The sequence below is a fragment of the Marmota monax genome, unplaced genomic scaffold (assembly GCF_021218885.2).
Source record: "Marmota monax isolate L192 unplaced genomic scaffold, Marmota_monax_Labrador192_F-V1.1 WCK01_AAM20220418_F8-fsc00108, whole genome shotgun sequence".
Classification (NCBI taxonomy): domain Eukaryota; kingdom Metazoa; phylum Chordata; class Mammalia; order Rodentia; family Sciuridae; genus Marmota; species Marmota monax.
The window spans coordinates 937,864-951,086 of NW_026694593.1; the positions used below are offsets into that span (position 1 = coordinate 937,864).

At 52.7% G+C, this 13,223-nt stretch overlaps 3 protein-coding genes across 5 annotated transcripts in view; 2 read left to right on the forward strand and 1 right to left on the reverse strand.

The window, feature by feature from the left end:
* Nucleotides 1-418: 418 nt before the first annotated feature.
* Glmp (glycosylated lysosomal membrane protein) lies at nucleotides 419-3,310 on the forward strand. 2 transcript variants are annotated; one of them, XM_046421976.1, is made up of 6 exons: nucleotides 419-595; nucleotides 1,048-1,305; nucleotides 1,488-1,688; nucleotides 1,815-2,033; nucleotides 2,501-2,757; nucleotides 2,867-3,310. In XM_046421976.1, exons 1-6 carry the CDS (start codon nucleotides 434-436, stop codon nucleotides 3,030-3,032), a joined length of 1,263 nt encoding a protein of 420 aa, XP_046277932.1. In that variant the 5' UTR covers nucleotides 419-433; the 3' UTR covers nucleotides 3,033-3,310. The 2 variants fall into 2 exon arrangements, with proteins under 2 accessions (XP_046277932.1, XP_046277933.1); XM_046421977.1 differs by lacking the exon at nucleotides 2,501-2,757.
* A 264-nt stretch (nucleotides 3,311-3,574) lies between these two features.
* Nucleotides 3,575-10,542, reverse strand: Tmem79 (transmembrane protein 79). 2 transcript variants are annotated; one of them, XM_046421978.2, is made up of 4 exons: nucleotides 10,437-10,542; nucleotides 8,862-9,659; nucleotides 8,337-8,550; nucleotides 3,575-4,569 (listed from the first exon to the last, which is right to left on the reverse strand). In XM_046421978.2, exons 2-4 carry the CDS (start codon nucleotides 9,619-9,621, stop codon nucleotides 4,356-4,358), a joined length of 1,188 nt encoding a protein of 395 aa, XP_046277934.1. In that variant the 5' UTR covers nucleotides 9,622-9,659; nucleotides 10,437-10,542; the 3' UTR covers nucleotides 3,575-4,355. The 2 variants fall into 2 exon arrangements, with proteins under 2 accessions (XP_046277934.1, XP_058427880.1); XM_058571897.1 differs by lacking the exon at nucleotides 3,575-4,569 and adding an exon at nucleotides 5,236-5,790.
* Nucleotides 10,543-12,476: 1,934 nt separating this feature from the next.
* Nucleotides 12,477-13,223, forward strand: part of Smg5 (SMG5 nonsense mediated mRNA decay factor) — a 28,908-nt gene continuing 28,161 nt past the window's right edge. The window contains exon 1 of the mRNA XM_046421780.2: nucleotides 12,477-12,708. Coding sequence (XP_046277736.1) covers nucleotides 12,635-12,708 — 74 coding nt within the window. The 5' untranslated portion in view covers nucleotides 12,477-12,634. The remainder of the gene's footprint in view (nucleotides 12,709-13,223) is intronic.

The following is a 13,223-nucleotide window of genomic DNA, read 5'->3' on the forward strand; positions in this document are numbered from 1 at the left end:
GTATTGCTTTCCTATCTTCTTTCTTCAGGTATCTTCTCAATACAATTGTGAATTTTTCCAGGATGCATACCTCAGTGTTCAATAAATATTAGGTTGAAAAAAACCCTCTGGGGTACTCCATCTCACAGAAATCTTCGAGTTCTTCTCTGGACCTTTCTACCACAGTCATTATTCAGATCCCTTTTGTATCTTGAATCCAGACATCACGCTCATTACAAATAACTGTTGAGTGGGACTGACCGGGTAGGAGAGGCTAGGAGTGCGTCTGCACACAAGAGCTGGAATGTTGTGCTTGCCGACTCCATTTGGGGATGATGTTTTCTCTGATTCTGTTCCAATGCAGCTGGAATCTGGGTTAAGGGAGGCGGTCCCTTTAAGAACTGGTGCAGCAGCCGGCCCCACCCTCTAAAGGGATCAGCTGAATCCGAGTCACATGACTTTCCAGTGTCTTCCACCAACTGAATTTGCTGCCACCTGCATGTGCGGCTGTGGGGAGCCCCACTGGGGTTGGGGTCCCCATGCCCCCAGCTCCCTGCTTCTCTTGAGTCTCCTGTGCACAGCTCCGCTTGGCCTTCTGGGAGGGGAGACCCGCCAGGTGAGGACTTGGGGACTAGAGCAATGGAGGTGTCAGGAAATGCTGCCTTTCCAGGGTGGCTGGAGTGTGGGGCACCCAAGGGGTGGAGGGTGACTGCAGAGAGAAGTGTTCTTGAGCCTGGAGGAGGTGGGGGCATCCCTGGCTCATGGGACAGGACTGTGGAGTGGGTGGAGGGGTAGGATGACTCCCTGCTCTGAGTCGGACCCGACTCAGCCCAGGTCCAGGAAGTGTGGGATTTCTGTATTCCTCGGCTGGGCCCTGCCCTCCTCCCGTCGGGTCTTGCTCAGCCTGCTCTGCCCTCTCTCCACGGTTCCCTGGGCTCACGTCCATTCCTCTCCTAGGCTCTCACTGCCCGTGATTTCCCCAGAATTGTCCTCCAAGCCCCTCTCCCCTCCCTCAAGTTTGTCTTTGCCTGAGTCTCTCCCTGATCTCTCCCCTCCTCCAATTTCCAGGTGTCTCTGGAGGTCATCCCCGGCTGGCCAGGCCTCCCCCAGAGCCTGCTTCACATCCGGGCAGTGGGCGCCAACTCCACCCTGCACTATGTGTGGAGCAGCCTCGGGCCTCCAGCAGTGGTGCTGGTGGCCACCAACACCCCCCACAGTGTCCTTAACGTCAGCTGGAGTCGCCTGCTGTCCCCTGAGCCTGATGGGGGCCTGAGGGTTCTCCCGGAGGACAGCGTCCAGTTTTCTTCTGCCCTTATCTTCACCAGGGTGAGGAGGTGGGGGAGACCGAGGCGAAGGGCACAGAGGAGGGGGCTCCTCCCAACTAGAGGGAGGGATTGAGGACTGGGGACAGGCTCTGCCGTGGGAGCTTGGGGGTGGGTATGGATCGGGACAGGTGACTTAGGAGAAAGCTAGACTGTGGCGAACCCAGCTCCACCACCCGCCCCCAGCTGCTCGAGTTCGATGGCACCAACATGTTGGATGTGGCGGCAGAGCCCCTGGGAAAACCGTATCCTCCGTACTCCTTGGCCGAGTTCTCTTGGAACAACATCACTGACTCACTGGATCCTGCCAGCCTGAGTGCCACATTCCAAGGCCACCCTGTGAACGACCCTACCGGGGCTTTTGCCAATGGCAGTCTGGCCTTCAAGGTAAGGGTGTGAGGAAAGAGAAGGAACTCGGAGGACTGGTTTATGAGGTGAGAGTTCATGATGGGGAAACCCTTAAGCACAAGTATGGGGCCATCGTCCCACCCCTCTATCCCTCCCCTTTCCTAGGTCCAGGCCTTTTCCAGCTCTGGACGACCTGCCCAACCCCCTCGCCTCCTGCACACCGCAGACACCTGCCAGCTAGAAGTGGCCCTGGTTGGGGCTTCTCCCCGAGGAAACCACTCCCTGTTTGGGCTGGAAGTAGTCACTGTGGGGCAGAGGCCCGAGTGTCCCTCAATGCGGGAGCAGCACTCCATCGACGATGAATACGCACCTGCTGTCTTCCAGGTCAGACTTCCAAGGAAGAGGCAGATGGGTGGGAACGTAGGCAGGACCCTGTTAGGACCTCAGAGTTGTTCAACTATTTATCAGTTGGCAACTTTCTCTGGAGGCTTTAAGTACTGGGCACTTTGAATCCTCCTCAGTCTCTACCCTCAAGGGGGACAGCCAAAAGGTAGTGCAGTGTGACTCAAGCTCTCCAGACGGCCTGGGGTTGCAGGGGAGGGAGCTTGGTGCCGATCTGCAGGGCCGGAACAGGACCCGGTGCTCATCCAGCCAAGTCCCCTTCAGAAGAGAGACCAGGGCTCTGGTGCAGACAGCCTGTCAGTTCTAGAACCAAGCCCAGGACTCGGGATTCTGCTGCTCTTAGCACGCTCTTTGCTAGTGACAGATGGAGACTGAGAGAGGCAGGGAGGACAAGGGTCCGTCTGGCACAGGCCTCCTCTTCACCCTGCCTTGCTTGCCCTTCTCCTCAGGTGGACCAGCTGCTGTGGGGCTCCCTCCCGTCTGGCTTCATGCAGTGGCGACCAGTGGCTTTCTCCCAGAAGCAGAGGAGCCGAGAGTCAGCCCTGCCCTGCCAGGCTTCTCCTCTTCGCCCCAGCTTGGTGTACTCCCTTCCCCAGTCACCCATTGTCCAAGCCTTCTTCGGGTCGCAGAGCAACTTCTGTTCCTTCAACCTGACATTTGGGGCTCCCACGGGCCCTGGCTACTGGGACCAACACTACCTGAGCTGGTGAGAGCCCGAACTGGGACTGCGGGGGCGGGGGTGTTGAAGTGGAGGAGGGCTGCCTCCCAGCCTGGCCTCCTCACCCACGAACTTCTCTCTCACTCTCTTGCTCTAGGTCAATGCTTCTGGGTATGGGCTCCCCTCCTGTGGATGCCCTGTCCCCGCTAATCCTAGGAATCGTGGCAGTGGCCCTGGGTGCTCCAGGGCTCTTTTTGCTGGGGGGAGGTCTCATCCTGCTGCTGCGCCACAAACAGCACTCAGAGTACCAGTCCATAAATTGAGACTCACTGTCTGGAGGGAAGGACCCTCCTGGACCTGCCTTGCTGTGCCTCCTCAGACTGCTGGCGGTTGGAGGGCCAATGTTCCAGCTGGCCCGTCCCCTCCCTTGGCACTTTTCTGCAGAACTTCAGAAACGAACCTCCACTTCCTGAGGTTGGGGTCAGGGTTATTTCTAAAAGGTCCCCTTGGTGGTGTTTACTTGTGTCATTCCTACTTCTTGGTTGTTAAACTAAGAGTGACCCTGAAGGGTACAAAATAAGACTTATCTTTTTCTACAAGGTTCCAGTCTCTCAGCATGTTGATATTGTGGGGTTCACTTGGGGCTGGTTTCAGGGAGTGGGAGGGCTAAGAGATGGGTTTGGAAGACAACTTTATTTGAGACCCCATTTCCACCAGACCTGGTTCTCTCCCTCCATGTGGAACCACAGCTTCTGCCAGCTGCGTACCAGGTGGACCCAGAAGGTTTCTGGTGCTGTCTGAATCAAATAAGGAAGGGGATACCTGGGATTGGGCAGGGGAGGGACAAACAGGAAGAAAGAGCCAATGCAGGGGTGGTAATTTATTCTCTCACTCTCTCTCACACACACATAAACAAACACTTGCACTGGGTTAACATTAACCATTGTGCCTTCCAACCACTCCCCAGCCACCACACATGTGGGTACACACACCCCTCTTGGGAGCCAGATTTCCCTGACCCCTCTTCCCATGGGAAGTGTGACATCTGGAATGTTTGGAGGTGTACATAGGTTGTAAGGGAGGAGGCAGTAGCTCTGCATGGGGGCGGCTAGAATAGTCTTGAGACTAACAAGCCTTTAAGACCAGTCCCAAACCCAGGACCCCCAAAATTTCACCAAATGTGAAAGTCCTCATTTGATCTGATGCAGCCTCTTCCTTGGGCACAGCAGTTTCTCCATTCTCCTTAAGTTCCTCTGATGGTCCAGCTGGCACAGAAAGAGTCCGGGTTTGGCTCTGGCTCTGCCTCCTGCCTCACAGAGCTGGGGAGTGGGACAGAGTCCAGCCTTAGGGAGCCCTAATGGCAGTAGGAGATTGTTCAGGAAGGAACCATGCCTCTGGACCATGTGTCCTCAGCATCCTCAAGGGACAAGGCTGTCCACCTCTTTCCCTGAAAGAAAAGTCCCTCCTTTATGGCGGTGCCAAGCCTCAGAGGTGAAGGACAACAGCAGCTAAGAGGGAGCAAGGGTCAATCCAGGCCGTGATGGAATGATATCCCTACGGGGCAGCAGGTCCCAGGGCTGGGGACAAAGCCCAGGCCCGTAGCTCGGTTCAGAAAAGCATGCGAGCCCACGGCGAGGCCCGCTCGCTCAGCCCCAGGGCCGTGGCCTGTAGTCGGAGACGGAGCGGGCGTGGTCGGGGTAGTCCAGGCGGCTCTCGGAGGCAGTGAGCATGCGCTCTGGCTCCACCACGAACATGTAGTAGAGGTTCCACACCAGCATGGCCAGCAGCGGCAGGAACGTCAGGCCGTAGCCGAAGCCTCGGAAGGAGCGGCCCACGGCGAAGGTCAGCCAGTATATCAGCCTGCAGGGGGATGGCAAGGGTCTGGCATGTCAGCCAGGTGGCAATAGCTGACATCGGAAGACTAGAGGGAGAAGGCAGGTGGGGGTTTTCTGCCAGGAACAGGGCTAATTCAAGTGCACTATTTAATTTTGATTTTCTGCATCCCTCTGAGTTGCTTTCAGTTACTTTCCAAATTTCAATAAAAATTTTTGAGTGGGCAATATACATTCACATGGTTCAAGATTCAATGAGTAACTTAGGGAGGCACCAAGCAACTCCGTGAGACCCTGTCTTTAATTAAAACACAAAAAAGGGCTGAGGATGTGGCTCCCTGGTTGAGTGCCTGTGGGTTCAATCCCCAGTACCAAAAAAAAAAAAAAAATTCAATGGTTCCCATCCTATTTTCCTCCCTGACTCCCACCCTAAGTATCCAATTAATTATGGCTTCTTGTGCACTGAGTGATTTTTATACACATACAACAGAAAGTTTGTATGTAGTGCTGGGATTCAAACTCAGAACCCTGTGTGTACTACACAAGCACTTTACAGCCCAAGTCTGAACAAAAAGTTCTCTTTTTCCTTTTTTTTTTTTTTTTTTTTTTGTAATAGGAATTGAACCCAGGGGTGCTTTACCACTGAGCTACATCCCTAGCACTTTTTATTTTCATTTTGAGATTGGGTCTTAGTTGCTTAGGCCCTCACTAAATTGCTGAGGCTGGTCTTGAGCTTGTGATCTTCTGACCTCAGCCTCCTGAGCCTCTGGGATTACAGGTGTGCGCCCACCTGTAAGGTTGCTAGTATGTTGATTTTTCTCCTTTTATATATCTTGGGGATCATTTTATATCAGTATATAAACAGTTTCCTCATTCTTTTACAGCTGCAGTGTGTTTGATTGTATTTATCCTTTTGCAGATGAAGCAACTAAGATTCCCCAGGGCTCCAAGTTAACAGCTGGGAAATAGCAAAGCTATGATCTGAACCTAAGGCTGTTTATTACTTCCTCGTCCAATGTGTTAGAGAAGCAAAACAGGACAATAAGGAAGGGCTTGAAGTCAAGAGGGATAGATCATTCACAACAAAATTTGCCCTCTTGGAATATCCACTCAAAATACACACTTTCTCAGCTGGGCATGGTGGTACATACCTGTAATCCCAGTGGCTTGGGAGGCTGAGGCAAGGAGGATTGGGAGTTCAAAGCCAGCCTCAGCAACTTAGCCAGACTCTGAGCAACTTAGTGAGACCCTGTCTCAAAATAAAATATTAAAAAAAAAAATTGCGGGGAATGTGGCTCAGTGGTTAAGCACCTCTGGATTTGATCCCCAGTACAAAAAACAAAACAAAGAACAAACAAACAAGTGAAAAAAGCACTTCCTCAATTGGGTAGGAAAGAACAACTTCCTCTTAATGTGTGAAGAATGATGTATTTCAAAATTTACACGTTCTTGTTCCTTTTAAGTAAAAAGGAAAGAAGATGATTCCCATCTACTACACTAGGAGGCAGCTGGCATTAGACTTCACATTTAGCGAGTCCTAACCAAGCTCCAGATTGTTTCAAGCTCTCTACATGAATTCATTTAATCCTCACAATCCCATTTTCTAGATGATGAAACTGAGATACAAGATGCTTAAAGAACTTTCTCATAATAGAAAAGGATGCACTCTGGATGGAAGAGGAAAAGGGCCAGGATCCTAGTCCTGCGCTGTTCTAACCAACTTGAGCAACTCTTTTCCTGCGATCTGTTTGTGATTTCCTCTCTGTAGAATGGGAAGCCTGGACCACACAATGACTTACTTTTCATTTAGTTTCCTGATGATTCTTACTGCTTAAGCCAACTTCCTTTTTTTTTCCCCTTTGGTACCAGTGATTGAACCCAGCAGGGCTTAACCCCTGAGCCACATCCCCAGCCCTATTTTGAATTTTATTTAGAGACAGGGTCTCACTGAGTGCTTAGCACCTAGCTTTTGCTGGGACTGGCTTTGAACTTGCAGTCCTTCTGCCTCAGCCTCCTGAGCTGCTGGGATTACAGGCCCTTCTTATTTTTATTTATTTATTATTATTATTATTATTTTGAGACAGGGCCTTGCTAAATTGCTGAGGCTGGCTTTGAACTTGTAATCCTCCTGCCTCAGCCTCCTGAGCTGCTGGGATAACAGGTGTGCACCACCGTGCCCAGCCTAAACCAGTTTCTGAGACCAGTATTCCCAAGGGTCAGAGATGGGAAGTTGAGTTACATGAGCGGGAATACATTTATCTTAGGGAAATCTACTGGGAGAAAATGCAAGGCTGCATGAGGGTCAGGAGGCTGGTGGGACAGCTGAACGCCAGCCGACAATCAGAAGTGGCGAGAAGGGGCTGGGGCTGGGGCTCAGTGGCGGGGCGCTTGCCTCGCACACGTGAAGCACTGGGTTCAATCCTCACCACCACACACAAAAAATAAATAAAATAAAGGTACTGTGTCCATCTACAACTGAAAAGAAGAAGAAGTGGTGAGAAGACTAATTTTAGCTCAACAGGAAGACTATTTTAGCAGTTTCAGCTACCGGGCATCCTGTCTTGAAAGCAGAAGAGATGTATCAGGAGAGGATGTCATGACTTTCATTTGGGTTCAGAAATTCAAAGGTGCCTTCTGGGTTAACAGGAGTTCACGTGGAAACATCCTCAGGACTGGGGGAGTAGCTCAGTAGTAGAGTGTTTAATCGCTAGGACAATAACAACAAAAACACCCTTAAGGATTTCAAGTGACTGCAACTCTGAATGAAATTCAGGGTAACGAGGCTGCGTGAAAGTTCACGTGGCCTCACTTTTTATGAAAAGGACAAATTGTACCTTTGACCAAGGTCCCTCCTCATTGATAAGCAGGAGAATTTCCTGCCCAGAGAGAAGGATCCAGGTCAGTGAAGGGAACAGGGTCATTCGGAGACAGTGGGAGGAATTGAGAGCTATTGTTAAATATTGGAATTTGTCCTGGACAATTTTGGAGGTCACACTCAGGGCAGAAGTTTTTGGCACAGCACTGTATAAAGAACTTTCTAACAATTAGGACCTTTAAAAATGGAAACAGATTGCTTTAAAAAGAATTGAGCATTTGGTGTTCCACTTGAGGCTAAAGATTTAAGCTGCCTGACTGGAGTGCCACAGCAGAGTCCTGGAGTGGCTGCACTGGTCTAACCAACACTCGAGGCTGGGCATGGTGGTGAGCGCCCACTGCTCAGGAGGCTGAACCAGGAGGATCATGATTTCAAGGCCAGCCTGGGCAATTTAGTAAGACCTTGTCTCAAAATAAAAAAATAAAAAATAAAAAGGGCTGGGGGTAGAGCTCAATGGTAAAGCACTTGCTTAGCATGTGGGATGCCCTGGGTTCAATCCGTACTACCACAAATAAAGAAAATTAGGCAGAGCATGGTGGCACACGCCTCTACTCCCAGAGGATCTTCCAGTGGGAGGCTAAGGCAGGAGGATCGCAAGTTCAAAGCCAGCTCCAGCAATTTATCGAGGCCCTAAGCAACTAGGGAGACCCCATCTCACAAAATATAAAAAGGACAGGAGATGTGGCTCAATGGTTAAGCACCCCTGGGTTCAATCCCCAGTACCAATAAATAATAAATTAATTAAATAATTTAATTTAATGTGTTTAAGTCCACTTAAAAAGAGAGAAAAAGTGATTCATCTCTCCAGGGTGTACATCTGGGCTGCTATAGAATCCAGGAAGCCCGTGACCCTAGCTTTCCAGACAGACATTCGGTGCCTGGCTCTTGTAGTACCCCCCCGCAAGCTCACCCCTACTCACCGGGAGATGGCAAAGAGACCAGTGAGCAGAGGGAGCAGCTTGAGGGTGTCCTGGGGCAGGTAGGTGGACAGCACGGCCAGGTTGAAGAAGTACAGGATGAAGAGCTGGACGGACTGGGCCACGTACCGCCGGTGGATCTCCACCTCTCGCCTGGGCTCTCCAAAGGGCCGGAGGGCGGAAAAGCACAACAGGCTCAGCCCGTACACCAGGAGCCCTGGGTGGGTGGGGAAGCACACGGGGCAGAGTGGGCAGGAGGAAGGAGCTAAAGGCGGAAGGCTCACAGGAGAGGGCTCAGGGGCCTGGGCTCTGCACAGCGGGAGAGGTGAAAGGAGGAGGACGTACAGAACAGCAGGTATGGAAGGCTGAGGGTGGAGCCCACCTATGGTCCCCACTACTCAGGAGGCTGAGCCAGGAGGATCGTGAGTTCAGGCTGAATGAAGGGAAACCCTCCTCCCAAGCCAGGCAGGCTCTTCCCCCTCAAGTCCACTTCCTGGATGTCCCTTGTCCCAGGGCCCCCCGACTCACCCAGCACAATGGGGAAGGTGGCAAAGACCCCGCAGCGCAGTGTGTAGACCAGGCGGGAACTCAGGGTGGGCAGCCGTGGGGCATCAAAGGGCAGGAAGGCATAGGCCCCATACAGAAGGCAGGGGAAGAGGATGAGGGCCGCTCCCACGGAGGCCACCGCCCTTATCCCCTCTCGGCCTCCACAGCTCCCGCAGCCCCCACAGGATCGGCCAGGCGGCCTCACAACGGCCTCAGCCCACTTTCGCTCAAGGGGCTCTGGATGGGTGGCCCGGGTGGGCAGGAAGGCCTGGCGCTTGCCCTCGCTCGCCTCACAGTGCACAATGAGGTCCTCCTGGGGCCGCTTCTCAATGCACTGTAAGTCGATGGGCACAAAGGCCCGGGCCGCCTTTTCAGGGAGCAGGTTGGCATCATCATCATCGTCAGGTGGCTCCTCTGGCTTGGTAAGTGGCTCTGACTCCAGAGGCTCTGGTTCGATGACCTTCCAGCCAGGGGGATCCGGGAACGGGGCACTGGGCTGGGGTTCAGTCCCCCAGGGCAAGGTGGCAGCCTCACTTACTGTACTGTCTAGACCATCTTCAGTTCCATCTCTGGCCATGGGAGAGCCAACTGCAGACTCGGCTCTGAGGGACTCAGCTCCAGGGGACTCGGTTCCGCATTCCCCTTCTGGCTGCCGGCCATTGGGGACCAAAGCCTGAGGTGGGCTCTTGGGCGTCTCAGGCCCCTTCAATTCCAGCAGGGACAGGGTCTCAGGTTCTGCCATCCTGGGGCCTCAGTTCTGGGGTCTACCACAAGATCATCCTGGAGGGAGCAGAGGAAAGCTCTGTCAGAAGGCCCTGTCCTCTAGACAGTGTCAGATCTGGAGCTTTCCTGGGCAGCTGGCCTCTCGGACTCTGGCCCCTTCTGGGACTTAGGGAAAACTCAGTGCGGAGGAAGGTGTTGAAACAAGAGGGAGGTGGAAGGGTAGTGAGCAGCTGAAATGGAGACACCCTTTCAACATCAAATGTCATCCAGCAGGACTGGATGAGTCAGGGGGCACAGGCCCTGGCAGCTGTGACCTTAGCTCCACCCACGCCTTCTACCCCCTCCACCACAATCCCTGGAGTCATGGCCACCCTAGTGCAGGAACACCAGGAAGAGGCGGAATTGCGAACTTTGCAAGAGTTTCTTTCCCACCAAGGATCTTCCCCCAAACGGAGAGGCTGCCCCTCCACCATCCCACCTCCCCTTCTCCCTGCAGATCCCTGCCCGGAACCCTCCTGATACCTGATACCAGTGACTTGCTGACAAATCTGGCCTGAGAAGTGGCAGTAGCAGGGCACTGGGTCCTTTCATCTCCAACCTAGGTGTTGGTCAATTTCCAAACTCCTTGCTAGCCCCCCTGGCTGATCCATGTGGCCTGGGTTTATCCATTCTAATGTTTAGGTCTGAACATGGCTGTGTCCCATGTTGCTTTCCTGTCTTTCTCCTTTCCCTACCGCCCACCATCTCACTGTTTCTGGATAAGGCTAAATCCCCTCCCTCACCTCCTCAGGAACCCTCTTGCCCTTGCCCATTGGATCCATAACACCCTCTTACTTTTCATCTGGGAGAGACGGAGGGTCCCCAGCATCCGGGAAAGAGCTGCCCAGCTCTCTGCTGGCTCTGCAAGTATTTCTGTCTCTCCTCCCTTTACCTGTGTCTCCAAACCTGTCTGACCAGAGCAGGTGGGGCCCAGATTAAAGGGGCAGGACACGCCCAGCTAAATCTGCCGACAGAAAAGGCATTAGCGGAAGACGTCATCCTTTCTGAAAATGGGGGTACAGCTGGGCATAGAAGTAAGTGTGTGTTCTAAACACCTGGGGCAGAGGTGTAAGAGCTCCCAGCTCAGGAAAGCAGGAGGTGTATGTGTGTGTGGGAGAATGAATTCATGAACCAAAGCATGCTTGGTGTAGGATATCTAGAAAACGATCTGCACATTTATTCATTCAACAGATGTTTATTAAGCAACTATTATTAGCTATGTACTATTCTACAGAGGAGAAGAAGATGACAGTCAAAGTCTCTGCCCTTGAGCTTATCTTCTATTGGGGTAACAGATAATAAAGAAGGCCCAGCCAGGCATTGTAGTGCATGTGTGTAATCCCAAGTGATCCCGGAGGCGAGGCAGAAGGAACGCAAGTTTGAGGCCAGCCTCACAATTAAATCAGTAAGACTATGTCTATGGGGAAAACGTCTTTGATAAAGTAACACTTGAGCTAAACCCAGTGAGAAATCAGAGTATACAATTGTTCCAGGCAGAAGAAGCACAAGTGAAAGGCCAGTAGGTGGGAGAGACTTAAGGCTGTTTCAGGAATGGAAAGCATTAGTGCCTGCAGCCAGGGGTATAACGGTAGAACAGGGATTTATATTCCCATTATAATGTGTACATAGGCCCCCAAACACCTTGCTTCTTGGCTTAGGCTTAAGGGTTAGAAAGCACTAGCCATTCAAGTTAGATAGGAGCTGATCTTTTTTTTTTTTTTTTTGTGAACTCAGGGCCTCTCATGTTAGGCAAATGCTTTTCTACTGAGGTACATATGGAGCTGAGAGTTGATCTTTCTAATGAGAGGATGGGGAGTAGGGGCAGAAATATAAGGAAATGGCTTCTAATTCTTTCTCTCTCTCTTTTTTTTTGGGGGGGGGGTATCAGGTATTGAACCCAGGGGTACTTAATCACTGAGTTACATCCCTAGCCTTTTTTTTTTTTTGTATTTTATTTAGAGACAGGGTCTTGTCTTGCTAAGTTGTTGAGGCTGGCTTTGAACTTCTGCCTCATAATCCCAAACCGTTGGGATTACAGGCGTGGGTCACTCGAGACAGGGTCTTCTAAATTGCTCAGGGCCTTAATTGCTGAGGCTGGCCTCGAATTTGCTGTACTCCTGCTTCACCTTCCTGAATCGCTGGGATTACAGGTGTGCACCACCTGGCCGGGCTGACTTCTCATGTCTATGTCATCTTATCCCTGAGGTCATTGGAGCTTTGTGAGGGCAGGGACAGGGTCTAGCTAGCTCATCTGTGTGCCCAGAACCCAGCATGCTGTTGGAAGACAGCAGGTGTTCAATGAATGTTTGCTGGGTTGGTGAGAGGATTTGCAAGCTGGGAATCTTTGGCAGGGGGCAATGAAAGGTCGAGGCCCTTCTACAATAGCCATATCTTCCAAAGCCTTAGCTCTACATGATGCTCGACCTCTCCAAGGAAACTTTCACAAACACCTAATTTTGTCCATGTCACTGGGGGAAGGGGGTTGGAATCATTGTAATCAGTAATATGAAGGAGGCTCGGTTCAAATGGGGAGGGGTTAAGAGGCACAAGGATGGATTAATGACCCCTGCTGGACACAGCAGAGTCACTCTCCCAGCTGGGAGTCCACCTCCCCAGATCCAGCTCAGCTTCAGCCGCCTCACTGGCTTCGTTGTCTCTTCTCCGGCAGCTTTGCCAATAAAGTTTTTCTCAAGGGCTGGGAGAAGCCGGAAAGAGGCCATGCTGCCCAGAGTGAGTTCTGGTAACTTCCCGGGAGGGAAAACGATTTCCGCGAGATTTGGGAGCAGCAGGCCACTGGCCCGCAGCAATAGAGCTGCTATCGCGAGATTTGGCGGGCGGAGGAGGAGCTGTCCCGGGCAGCCGCCTCACAGCGATGGCGGCCGAGCAGGGCCGGCGGCGGTGGCGGCTGCGGCTAAGGCCGGAGACGGCAGTGGTGGAGGCACTGGTGGGTGGCGGGGGCCTGTGACCGGGAGCCGCCCCCGGACCCGGGCACCATGAGCCAAGGCCCCCCTACAGGGGAAAGCAGCGAGCCCGAAGCAAAGGTCCTCCACACTAAGCGGCTTTACCGGTGAGAGGGGCCGGGGCGTGAGTGCAGCTGCCGGGGGAAGTGGGGGACGACGAGGGGCGGGGCCTCTCGCGCAGGCGGGGCCCGGTGCGGGGACCGACGCGGGCGGGGGAGGAGAGTGCAATTTTGGACCGAGTCGGGGGCGGGGTCTCCTAACCCAGGATGAAGGCGGTGGAGGAATTGGGTGGGTGGGAGTCTTGGAGGAAAGCACGTGGAGTAAGCCTTTCCGCAGTGAGCTTGGGGTGGGCAAGGAGCTTTGCAGAGTTGGGATGGCAATAAGGTGGGAATGGGGGACAGGAGGGGTTGGCTGGGTGAGGGTCGGGGTCACAGATGGAGAAAAACCCGGAAGGGGAATGGTGCTTAGAGCCCTGTAGGATTTACAGGTCAGAGACCTAGGCAGAAATCCGCAGAACCAGGTTCAGGTCCTTGCTTTGCTTTTGCTACATGACCTTGAGCCTCAGTTTCCTCTTCCTTAAAAGGAGAGATTTGGATTGGATGCACTCTGAAGTCCCATAAAT